A 13262-nucleotide genomic window follows, 5' to 3' on the forward strand; every position below is an offset into this window, starting at 1 on the left:
TTTATGTGTGTGTGTGTGTGTGTGTGTGTGTGTGTGTGTGTGTGTGTGTGTGTATGTTAAAAGTTACACATTTCCAGGAATGACCACCTGCTGAGGTTAATGACATGCTCTTAACCACTGTAACCTCTGGGTTGTTGATCAGAAGGTTAGGATTAAAGCCCCAGCACCACCAAGCTGCCACTGTTGGGCCCTTGTGCAAGGCCCAACTCCCTCAGCAAAAAAATAATTCCACTGTGCTCTAATGTATGTGTGCTGATAATACAGTTTGCTTCTTCTTCTCCTTCTTCTTTCATACTGTACCGTCTCTGAATTTTGGTTTATGGCCTCCTCTGGGGAGACAGGACTTTACGATGCTCTTTTTAAAGGTATGTCCTCTGCTAAACTCTGGGTCCTTCCAGGAACAGGTTCATTTATACTGCGATCAGATGACACTTTAATTGCACACAGCTAAACTCCATTCAGCTTATTGTATGACTTCTGAAGATAACTGGTTGCACCAGATTTAATTAAGAGGTTTCACAATAATGGGGGCGAATACATAATCACAACTTTTATTATTTTTACTTGCAAATTAGAACAATATCAATATCAATAAGATGTCAATATAATGGGTTATGAGTTATGTGTTGATTTGTGACACCTTATTTATGATTTTTTCCTGTTAGTGGCCGCCATCATCTGATCTGGATATTTGAATAAGCACAGGTTTTCTGCCAGATGCCCTTCCTGTTGCAATCCTGTCATTTTTATCCAAGCTTGAGACCAGCACTGAGAGTGCACTGGCTTGTGCAACCCTCAGTGAGAGTCATTTGGGATCCAAACCACCAAATGATTCACGAAGTTTAATCCCAATAAAGTCTGTTTCATTTCAGGTTTGTAACACTACCAACTGTGGAAAAGTAGGAGGGGGGGGGATACTTATGCATGACACAGGAAGAGACCGCAGTCCTGCATGTGAAGGGCTCATTAGCTACGTATAAACTAAGCTCAAATTTCAAAATGGCAGAAATGGAGATAACATCCGTCCCAGTTCCTCAACTTTGGCCTGAGGGTTTAAGTACAATTTGTCTATTTGGCCTCTGTGGTTCCAATACAATTTGTTCCAGCTGTTTGCCTTTTATTATATACACACATGCTACAGGGTCCGAGTTTCTGTGTATTTGTTAATTTTTTATTCTACCTGTTGGTTCCCCTCCCAGTGCTTCCGGCAGTCTTCTGTCACTCAGTGTTACCACACTAGTTAAATTACAGAGGTCATATTTTAGGAGTGGATGACAGCTCAACTTGATGTCTGATTGAAAAAAAAAAAAAAAAAAAAAGTCGTGAACGAAGTACATTTCCTAGACTAAAAGTGTGTGGGTGCGTGCGAACTGCATACACCCATGGTTACACACAGTCCTTGTCAACTAGAAGAACAGGTTGGGCAGCTGGAGATAAAGGGGGTGAGCAGGAAGCGAGGATGTGTCGTGTGTTTAACCTTATGAGGCAAGCTAAGCCAATACATACAACCATCATTAACACTCCCTTACCTCACGCTCACACTCACGCATGATGCAAGGAAGCTAATAAAAAAGCCCTATTGTGACAATACAGGTTTTAAAATTTATTGGGCTAAATGAAACGCTTTGAGCATTTGCAAATTCTTGTGACTATGCCGTGCTGAATATTTGCAGAAAACACAGACTTTCCCGCATTTGGAGGACATCGCACAGGCGTGCAGATGAAGACGGATGGCGATATCAGGCGAGGAAGATTATGAGAGAGGCAGAAAGCAGGAGAACGAATGAGAGAGGGTGGGGGGGGCTAGTTAATAATTTGTCTGTGGCTGTAGTAAGACTGGCCAGCACACTAACAAGAGACCTAGTGTTCTTTGGGGCTGCTGATGAAGATTAGAGCGAGGCTGATCCAGCCATTCTCAGAGGAGAGAACTTAGGAAGCACTCTATAAAATGTTAATGGACTTCTGTGAGGATGCATGAGTGAAAGAGTTTGCTTCAGCCATTTGTGTAGTTCGACACTCGGTCTGACAGGTTTAAAATCAACCAAGAATAGAGACACGTGCTGAATTCATTAAAAATGTGGCTGTGCAACTTACATTTGATCTCATACTCTAGTGTAAGGCAGAAGCTTTATGGCTAGCTGAAGTTAATATGTGGAAATTACGCAAAATTATAGTAAGCAGAATTCACTTAAGAAGTGGGCTATATAACATGAGTAATGATTTGAAAATGGCCTGTTCTGTGAAATCAGGTACATTTATCTGTACTATCAGCTGTACAAACATGCCCTGACTACACAGCGTACCCGTCCGCTGACCTGAAGGCCATCAACATCCACCCACGCACAGATCTACCGGTTGTGTTGCAGCAACATTGCAAGGCCAGCTAACCATCCAAAATGCGCTAAACCCTAAACTGCTCATGAGAAGGATAGTAAAGATAGTAAAGATGTTAGGATTCTGTGCACAATGGTAAAAAAGCTGCAGTAATGCATCCCTTCTTTAACACCGTGGTAGAAGGTCCATCATACAACAAATATCCGCCATCTAGTGGTAGCATATATGATTGTCAATGAAGCTACATGAAAATTAAAATCTGACCATCTGTGTGTGTGTGTGTGTGTGTGTGTGTGTGTGTGTGTGTGTGTGTGTGTGTGTGTGTGTGTGTGTGTGTGTGTCTTATGGAGCTTTTGATCAAGTAAGACTTGCTGCATGGGTTTTACATTCCGACAAGGGGGAAAAAACTGATCATAATCTGGAGCATAACACAAACCAAGCTGCATGTTGCAATGCCACTTCATCAAAAAAAGGTGCACACATGCTTGCTCAGGCCTACACCCACACACCCACACACACACACACACACACACACACATACACACAAACACACACACATACAGTCAGGATGGATTTGGTTGAAATTCCCTCCAACACACAGGGCAACACACTGTACATTTGGACACAATGTACAAAAACAGGTACATTAGTGCACATTCACTGTGCATGCACTCTGTTAGTGTCTGTGTGTGTGTGTGTGTGTGTGTGTGTGTGTGTGTGTGTGTGTGTGTGTGGTTAAACTGAAAAGAATAATTACAGAATATAACTGGTTACACACACCTGACAGAACTTTCAGGTTCATGAATAAATTATAAATTGGATTCTTTGGCAATTTGCTGTGATATGAGCAACATAAAACACCTTATGATCGGGTGAATCACACACTCACACACTCTTCTCACTGCTTTCTCACTGATCAGTGTTGTAGAGGATCCAGAGCCTATCCCTGTAATACTGGATGTGGGAAGGGGGCTACACTCTGGATGAAATGACAGATCTCAGGGCACCATGGACCATCCATACACACATTCACATCTAGGGCAGTTTATCTTAGCCAATTTCCTTACTGGATGTATTTGGAAAGTGGGAGAAAAACAGAGAATCTTGAGGAAACCCTCACAAGCACAAGCAGAACATGCACAGAAAGTCCACAGAGGTCACAACAATTTTTTTAATTGCTCAAGGAAATATTCCTGAAACAAAATTATTCATTCTTTCTAAGCAGAGCCTCAATTCATATCAGTCAGTTCAGATATTCTCATATTCTGACTGTAGATCGCCCCCTGTCGAGGAGAAACTGTAAATTCACATAGATTTAAGCACTGAAGATGAAGCACTGGCATGAGACAGATACGTGAGCGTGAGACAGATTAGGAAAGATTGTAGTCCAGAATACTTGTTTATTTACTTGTAAATCTCCTGGCAGTCTTTTTATCTGCTGTATAGACAACCATAGATATTGCGGGTGGAGCTTCTTGAACTTGGATTGGAATTATTTTTTAAAAATATGGGTAAAATTGTGATGTCAGAGATCACAGAGATCAGATTTTAGAAAATAACAAGGGCCAATATTTCCCCATTCTGATGTTTAATGTGAACATGCGTAAAAGCTTGACATTGGATTGGATAGCTGCGTAAATGTACAGGCGCTCCTATTAAAATGGATGGTGAGTGTATGTTTAGGCCAGGATCAAGACTGATGTTGATACTGATATATTTGTGAATCTGGTGTATATTTGATTTAATACTGTGTTGCCTGGTTGATCTGTTATATATATATATAGTACAGTACAGTATAGTACAGTATAGTATAGTATAGTGTGGTATAGTGTTGTATAGTATAGTGTGGTATAGTATAGTATAGTATAGTATAGTATAATATAGTGTGGTATTGTATAGTATAGTATAGTATAGTGTGGTATAGTGTTGTATAGTATAGTGTGGTATAGTATAGTATAGTATAGTATAGTATAGTATAGTATAGTATAGTATAGTATAGTATATTATAGTATAGTATAGTATAATATAGTGTGGTATAGTATAGTATAGTGTAGTATAGTATAGTATAGTATAGTATAGTATAGTATAGTATAGTATAGTGTGGTATAGTATAGTATAATATAGTATAGTATAGTATAGTATAGTATAGTATAGTGTGCTATAGTATAATATAGTGTGGTATAGTATAGTATAATATAGTGTGCTATAGTATAGTATAGTGTGGTATAGTATAGTATATAGTAAACATTAAGCAGCACAATAAATAATTATGACCAGTTATAATCTTCCAAAAGAAAAAAATATATTTGAATAGGAATTACTGATTTTTTTCCTGGAACAAACCCTGAAGGTAGGAGAAGTAACCCTGAAGTAGAACATTTCCAAAGCCCATGCCTGCCCTAAGCCATGCAAAACATTTGGAAAATGGTGGCACACTCAGAACAACCTAAATATGTATGCAAACCTTGTATTAATACTTTGGTTTAATGTTTCAGTCAACAGTAAACACATGCAAATTCTCCATGACCAAATCACATGCTGCGTCTGCTGTGACACTGGGTGTACGGTCACTGCTTTTTACTCAAATCATTACATAACTTTGCAGAAATAATACTCACAGGAGCCGTAGAGGAGAAAAATAGTAGCAATCGACTCAAGCAACTAGTAGCAAACGACTCAAGATCAATTCATCAAGACGTCCCAGAAAGATCTGATCTAATCCCCAAAATCCTCTTAATTTACAGTGTTCCATTAAAGTTTTCCTGTTTGAAGTTTTTCCCATTATGTTCAGGCTTCAGCTTTGAAATTTCCTGTTGTTTTGTGTAAGTATTCCTTTCTTTCTTCATTCATTCATTCATCTTCTACCGCTTATCCGAACTACCTCGGGTCACGGGGACAATTTTCCAGAGATGCCAATCAACCTACCATGCATGTCTTTGGACCAGGGGAGGAAACCGGAGTACCCGGAGGAAACCCCCGAGGCACGGGGAGAACATGCAAACTCCACACACACAAGGTGGAGGCGGGACTCGAACCCCCAACCCTGGAGGTGTGAGGAGAACGTGTTAACCACTAAGCCACCGTGCCCCCCCTGTACATGCCCCCCGTACGTGCCCCCCTGTACAGTATATATACTGTATGTGATGTGTGTGAGTATCTGTGAACATACAGTCTTTGTTTTCCTTGGTGCATATAACTGCGAAATATCTTTGCAGTCGTACTACCTCAGATTATCCTCTTCATCCACTCTACTGCATCATGCCAGCTATGACTGTAGCACATACTCTCCTCTCTCTCCTCCAGGCTTTTCTAGCAATCCTATTGCTTTGAGCTCCAGCAAAGATAATGCTTCTGATTCTGACTCTGGCTACTGCCCTAAGTCCAGTCGCTCTGATTACCGCCCAAGTCCCCTAACATCTCAATTACTTTAACCACCATCCTCACATGTAATCCAGTCAACCCCAGCCAGGGCCTAGCCACCTACTAATTCATTAAACTATGGTCTTTATCAACCAAATTCTGTGTTGAGTGTGTTTTATTTTTTAGTTTTCATTCACACACACCTCTAAATCACAAGGGATTAAATTAGCTCTAACACAGCAGAGGGATGATGCATATTGTCTAATGCTGGAATTAACATCTGCAGAGACAGCAGGCATGTAAACACACATACACTCCACATGGATACTGTAGGCAAATGTGTAGCCACGGCACAGCGTTGATTAATTATGTTCCAGGAATTTCCACAACGGAATTCATTTTCGAGTGATAATACAGCTGATGATCTTGGGTTTTTATCATCATTAAATAGAATAACTAGGGAAGAATTATCTAGCACAGTTTTGGGCTTATTGCGATGCATCATGGGATCTCACGAGTGTGCTGGGTATTTGAAATGTGAAATATAAACATTGGTACACTCACGCTCACTCATCTTCTACTGCTTATCCGAACTACCTCGGGTCACGGGGAGCCTGTGCCTATCTCAGGCGTCATCGGGCATCAAGGCAGGATACACCCTGGACGGAGTGCCAACCCATCACAGGGCACACACACACACTCTCATTCACTCACGCACTCACACACAATTTTCCAGAGATGCCAATCAACCTACCATGCATGTCTTTGGACCGGGGGAGGGAACCGGAGTACCTGGAGGAAACCCCCGAGGCACGGGGAGAACATGCAAACTCCACACACACAAGGCGGAGGCGGGAATCGAACCCCCAACCCTGGAGGTGTGAGGCAAACATGCTAACCACTAAGCCACCGTGACCCCTACATTTGGTACATTATGAATAAATTTACTAACTGACTTCAATGATAACAGAGCAACTATATACAGGTGAGTGAGTGATGTTTAACCAATGGTTAAAAGACAAAGCCAGAGCTGATATAGACCACTCAGGACCACTGTTGCAGACCTTGTGCAATCCAGTATGCAATGTTCCGATGTGATTTATTTGTCTCATATCACAATTTGCGGGGGCACGGTGGCTTATTCCCACCTCCATCTTGTGTGTGTGGAGTTTGCATGTTCTCCCCGTGCCTCGGGGGTTTCCTCCGGGTACTCCGGTTTCCTCCCCCGGTCCAAAGACATGCATGGTAGGTTGATTGGCATCTCTGGAAAAATTGTCCCTAGTGTGTGATTGCGTGAGTGAATGAGTGTGTGTGTGTGCCCTGCGATGGGTTGGCACTCCGTCCAGGGTGTATCCTGCCTTGATGCCCGATGACGCCTGAGATAGGCACAGGCTCCCCGTGACCCGAGGTAGTTCGGATAAGCGGTAGAAGATGAATGAATGAATATCACAATTTGCAAACATATTGAGTTAACGGACAAGTGGTACTTTTCTAGCCATTTCTAGTCATGTTTATTGTCACGAGGCATCCGTGGAACACGTTACATCCTGTCTGATTATCACTGACATTACAGTAGCTATAAGCAGTTGTTCCTTTAGCAGTCTCTCTTCTGTTCTGATTGTTCCAAAATATTACACCTGTTAAGTGCTGACACTGGATACTTCTTCCTTTAACATTAATTAATCTTACAGGTCCAGGAACAGTCCAGAAGATTGTAACAGCTCGTAATATTGGCATGTGACGGAGGTCATAGAATATCAAAAGTGGCCTGAGATTTTTAATAAATGACTTGATTGAAACAGAAAGTGATGAGCTAGCACAGCTTTCTTACAATATATTCGCCTCTGATCTCTGATGTAAAAGCTCAGAGGTTAGAAAGCTCAGTGTAGAATCCACCATGTCTGACATTTCAGGTCAAACATAAAAAGTCTCAGTGAAAGAGTTTTGTGTGTGGATGTTGCTCCATATAATGCTGACATTAAAGGCATAATGCATTTCTGCTTATTGTTCCCTGATCCAAATGTTCACTAAAGAGCTATGAGTCATTCCCACAAGCAAATGCATGCAAACGTGACTCAAGTGACTGAAATATGAGAACATGCAGCTGGCTAACCTTTCTCACTTATGCAGTATATGTATATAGGCATGCATGTAACCAATAAGTATATAAAGAGAAAAACCCACAACAAAAAACATTGAAGAAAGTCTCTAAATTCATTACAGTGTGAAAGTGAAAGAATGAATGAGTCCTGCAGCCAGAAATATGATAGAGCCATTAAATGATCAAGATTTGATAAATATACAGTATATTTACTGTATATAGATATATAAAGCTTGAAGTACTTTTCTCTTTGTAATATTTAATTATATTTGATATAATATTTCACCTTCGTAAAATGATTGTAGAAGCTCTAAACAATACCCAGAACACACTACCAGCTGATTTTCATACACTTGCGTGGGTTCGATGGCAGCTTTATGTAAACCACAGATTTAAATACATATCCGGACATGTAGCACAGCACAGACCCTGAGCAAAGAATTCGGACATATAACACCAGCGTCTCCAGACCATCAAGTAAATTAGTCTCTGCCCAAAAGCAGAGACAGAACCAGTTAAACTGACTCATTAACTCGGTTTCTCTTGTTTGATGAATATGTTTTGCAGAACAGCTGGAAGAGCGAAGCTGCTGATCCTGTTCTGCCTGCTCAATTCTGCTCATGGAGCTAATCCACCATGGTTCCAGAACATCTCCACAAATCTCTTCAAGTCTCCTGGAGATATTCTGCTTGGTGGACTTTTTCCCATCAACCGACTGACCAGCAACCTGACCGAGAGAGTGAAACCGGACGATATTCAGTGCAAGAGGTAGTCTATTGTAGATGTAATCATTTGTGCTCACAGGTCTTGAAGATCTCAGAGGAGGTGTGCTGAACTAGCTTAGATAGAGTTTGACTTCGAAAGAATGATAAGAATTGGACTAACACTGAATTTCAGATTTAATGTACATCATCCGTTACACAACGGTTTTATGTAGTCATAGACGATCTGCATACAATTACCACAAACATATTTTCTATCTTCTGTAGCTTATGTGTTGTTACCACAGACAATAATGTAGGTTTTCTTGTATGATACAACAGGATTTTGATTCAAAGCTTTTTAATGAAGGCAGACTAAGTGCTTTGGTTAAGTTAGGAAAAGGTGTTATCTGTTCACAGTCATGTATAATGTTGTGAAACATCCAGGAAACAAGTCAGTTCCTGTTTTTATTTCCATTATAGCAGCAATAAACAGTCAAAAGTGTGTCTATTTTATTCTTGTAACAATACAGAGACGCTGCAATGTGTTAACTCTTCTGTCCTGAAGATTTTGGAAAATCTAAAGTTACAGCTTTACCTCAGTCTTTTACAAAGCGAGTTTGCTGAAACTTGTTTTGAAGTTTATGTTCAAGCTTTTCCTTAAAACTGAAGCGTTCCTTTAATAATCATCCAGGCTTGGTTTTTGTAGACCATCTGAGTGAAGTTTGTTTTTCTTTGTGACAGTGTCGATCAGTACGGCCTTGCGCTGTCATTAGTGATGAAGTACACCATTGACGAGATCAACGCCAAGCCTGACCTTCTGCCTAACGTTAAGCTGGGCTTTGAGACCTATGATGACTGCGGGCAGTCTGCCATTATTATGAAGCCCACGCTGCTTTTCTTCACCACAAACAACTCCGACATTTTGGACGTCATGTGTAACTACACAGAGTACAAGACCAGAGTCCATGCCATCATTGGGCCGTACAGCTCTGAGATGGCAAATGTCATTGGCCAGCTGGTGAGCTTCTTCCTGATGCCACAGGTAAGTTTGAAAGGCAAGTGTGTGAAACAGAGAGGAAACAAGAGTTTATCACATGTTATGTTGGGACAGTTCTGTAACACAATTTCATGCTAGCTGCTTTCCCTACAGGTTAGCTACAGAGCCACCAGTAATAGTTTCAGTGACAAGTTGACATACCCGTCGTTCATGCGTACTGCCCCCACTGACAGCTGGCAGGCCTTGGCAATGGTTCAGCTGCTGCAGCAGTTCGGCTGGAACTGGGTGGCGGTGATCGGAAGTGATGAGACTTATGGCAAAGAGGGTCAACAGCAGGTGTCCCAAAACGCTGCAGACGGGGGAATTTGTGTAGCCTACGAGGGGTTGATACCAGTCTATGAAGACCCAATGCCCACCATATCAGAGATCCTGGACGGCATAGTAGAGGTCAAAGTGGGCGTGGTGGTGGTGTTTGCATCCTCCAAAGCAACGGCCGCCTTCTTCAGTGAGGTGCGTGAGAAACATACGGCGAGGTGATTTTTCGTTATAAAATAAATATGACTATGTACTGCAATAATACTGCAAAAATGATTGTGTACATGTTGTGATGTAGAAGTGTTTCGTTCATCTTACCCCACAGCTATTTTCCAATTTATTAAAAAGCATTAAGCTGTCCAAGCAATTTATTACAGAATATTCAGTTGTATATCATAGTTACGAATTTAAAAAGATATTTTGCAGACCAAGAAGTCAAGATTCAATTTTGATGCATGTTTTTACTTTTTTAAAAAAAACTAATACAATGTTGAGCTTCCGATCGATTGGATCATCTGTGAAACCCAACACGCTAAATGTCTTTCTGCTGTAATTTACATTTATTTGCATTAGTCTTTCGGTCCTAAGGGTATGCAAAGTTTAAGCACCCAAGTGTAACTTTTAACATATGCTTTCCCTAATAAAAGTGAAAACATCTGTGCACTCACACACATGTGAAGGTATTAACAAGACTTTAATAAATAATATAAATAAATAAATAATAGTAAAATAATAAATAAAGACAAATAAAATAAAAATAAACACTTCTGGATGGCTCATAACATCAGGCTGATTAGGACCAAGCCAACAGAAATCCCACACAATTCTTTTGTGCAGTTTTTACAGTCAATACTCATAACAAATTGAATTACAGAAGTTTTGAGCTAACAAAAATAGAAATAAAACAAAAGGTGATTTCATTCCTGTCACGTGACTTACACCCACTGTATGATGATTTGTTCCATCTTTTTTAAACAATGCTAGTATAAAAATAAAGATTTCAAATGCTCTTCGTTTATAATCGCACTGATGATGGATCTCATATATTACACTGCTAAGTACTGATCAGTTTTTCTAGATTTACTGATTAAATACACGTAGCTTAAGTCAAAAATAAGGTTAAAGTACAGGGTAATAATATTCTTAGCACCAGAGGATCTTTACTTCTTTTTGCAGGTAATCAGGAGGAACATGACAGGAGTCTGGTTAGCGAGCACAGCGTGGGCTGTACACAGCAGCATCGTCACACTGCCTGGCATTCAGACCATCGGCACCGTGCTGGGCTTCACCGACATGTCCCAACCCGTCAGCCTGCTCAGCCCTTATGTACAACAGCTTTTCACAAACATGGAGCAAGAGAGACTCAGAATGCATACCACACAGCCAAATGCTGACGTCTCTCCCCTGGAGAACCCCTGTCCAGACTGCTGGAGTCTTTCACCAGCAAACGTGAGCATTGTACAAACAGAGCTGGTGCGGCGCACCGCCTTCAGCGTCTACTCTGCTGTTTACAGCGTGGCCTATGCGATGCACAACATGCTCGGCTGTAACTCAAGCATGTGTACCAGATATTACAAGAAGGATACTATCTATCCCTGGCAGGTAGGATTTCAAACTAAATCTATAAGCTATTCACAAAATTATCCAATTTTACACTTATGTTTGGGTTTTCTTTTGTTCACAGTTGCTGCCATGGGTACAGAAGGTTTCAATGACACTGAATGGAACCCAAATTAATTTTGACGCAGACGGAAACCCGAATATCGGCTATGATTTGCTAGCCTGGGTCTTTCAGAACAACACTGTGAGCTTCAAAAACATTGGGTCCTTCGTCCAGAACCTGACGATTGATAAGAAACTGATAAAATGGCACACGAATAATAATACGGTATGAAAGAAACCTCTGAGGTCTTCATGAATTTATTTATAGTTTATTTTTTCATATAAATCTGACATTAAATCTAACTTCATAACAGATCCCCACATCTAGATGCTCCTCCGACTGTCTATCAGGACAAGTGCGTATAGTTAAAGGATTTTATTCCTGCTGCTTTGACTGCAGTGACTGTTTAGAAGGAACCTTCCAAAACAGAACAGGTGAGACTCCATCAAAGTTTTTATTAGAATACAGCAGAGAATTATGACAAATCCTGCCCAGTCCTAAATTTGTTCATTTTTAATATTATTGTTTCTGGTACCTTTTTATAACAATGCCATTGAGGCGTGTGTACTCATTAATTTAACTCGTCATCAGTAAAGGCTTTCTAGTATATAAATATATATCAATAGAAATAATATATTAATTAATGAACAGCTACTTTTGTATGTTGAAGGAACAGTTTCTTAGCTTGTGAACCTTGATGTCTTTTTATTTTCACTTGTCAAGCATTTCCTAGTTTGTGCTTACTGACCTTCCTTACTGCAATTTATTATTATTCCTCAAAAGCATAACTCACTCACTTACTAAAGCAATGCTTGATTGGTTACGCATTACTCTCTGACAACCAATCATCTGTCTTTCTCTAATTTACACAGTTGAATGAATTACGTAACAGAAATTAGAATGGATGTTAGATATTGTGTGGTTAAATATATCAAAACCACTTTCAAATCTTTTTATTTTCCTTCCTTCAAAGACGATATCCAATGCACTAAATGTCCTCCACGCCAGTGGTCCACGTTCCGCAGTACCAGCTGTGTCTTTCCCACCTATGAATACCTGGCTTGGACCTCCTTTGAATCAGTAGCTCTGATCCTGGCTGGACTTCTGTTGCTGTCTTGTCAGGCAGCGATGGGCATCCTGTTCTTCCAAAACAGAGGGACACCGCTCCTGAAAGCACTGGGAGGACCACTATGTGGCTTGGGTCTGCTTAGTCTAATGGGAAGCTGTATTGGTCTGGTGCTGTACCTGGGGCAGCCGAATGATGTCATTTGCCGTGTTCAGATACTTCTGTATGTACTGTTCCCCACTGCAGCACTGTCCACCCTCCTGGCTATCTCTATGCAGGTGAGCTAAAAAAATCTAATTTGTAGTATATGTAGAGATGCTGTTCAATATGTATGTGATCCCTGTCTTCTTACTTCTTGTGTTGACAGATTGTTTATGTGTGTGAGTTCCCTGAAAAAGCTCTGCAGAACATGGAGAACATGCAAGGCCTTGGCAGCTGGGGTCTGGTGCTAGCATGTTGTGGTGTTCAGTCAGGGCTCGTTGGCTGGTTTATCATTGAAGGGCCTTCACTGACCAACTGGGTAGACAGTCTGGAAGTTAATTTTGTTACAAGGTTCCTGCCCTGCCCCACTGAACCCATACTGAACTTTGGCCTCATGCTGGGTTTCAATGGCCTGCTGGCCTTGATCTGCTTCATGTGCACCTTCATGGCACCGAAACCGGTCAGGCAGTACAACTTTGCCAGAGACATTACAATCGCCAGCCTGATCTACTGTGTAATAT

At 40.8% G+C, this 13262-nt stretch overlaps 1 protein-coding gene across 1 annotated transcript in view; it reads left to right on the top strand.

Moving 5' to 3' along the window:
* Window positions 1-8351: 8351 nt before the first annotated feature.
* The window catches only part of LOC132838447 (taste receptor type 1 member 3), a 5735-nt gene continuing 824 nt past the window's right edge, over window positions 8352-13262 (top strand). Inside the window, exons 1-8 of the mRNA XM_060858762.1 lie at window positions 8352-8563; window positions 9241-9541; window positions 9650-10006; window positions 10988-11413; window positions 11496-11699; window positions 11788-11908; window positions 12448-12818; window positions 12908-13262. The exon at window positions 12908-13262 is cut by the window's right edge and continues 824 nt beyond it. Of these exons, the coding sequence (XP_060714745.1) occupies window positions 8352-8563; window positions 9241-9541; window positions 9650-10006; window positions 10988-11413; window positions 11496-11699; window positions 11788-11908; window positions 12448-12818; window positions 12908-13262 (2347 nt within the window). The remainder of the gene's footprint in view (window positions 8564-9240; window positions 9542-9649; window positions 10007-10987; window positions 11414-11495; window positions 11700-11787; window positions 11909-12447; window positions 12819-12907) is intronic.

Source organism: Tachysurus vachellii, chromosome 22 (assembly GCF_030014155.1).
Source record: "Tachysurus vachellii isolate PV-2020 chromosome 22, HZAU_Pvac_v1, whole genome shotgun sequence".
NCBI classification, from domain to species: domain Eukaryota; kingdom Metazoa; phylum Chordata; class Actinopteri; order Siluriformes; family Bagridae; genus Tachysurus; species Tachysurus vachellii.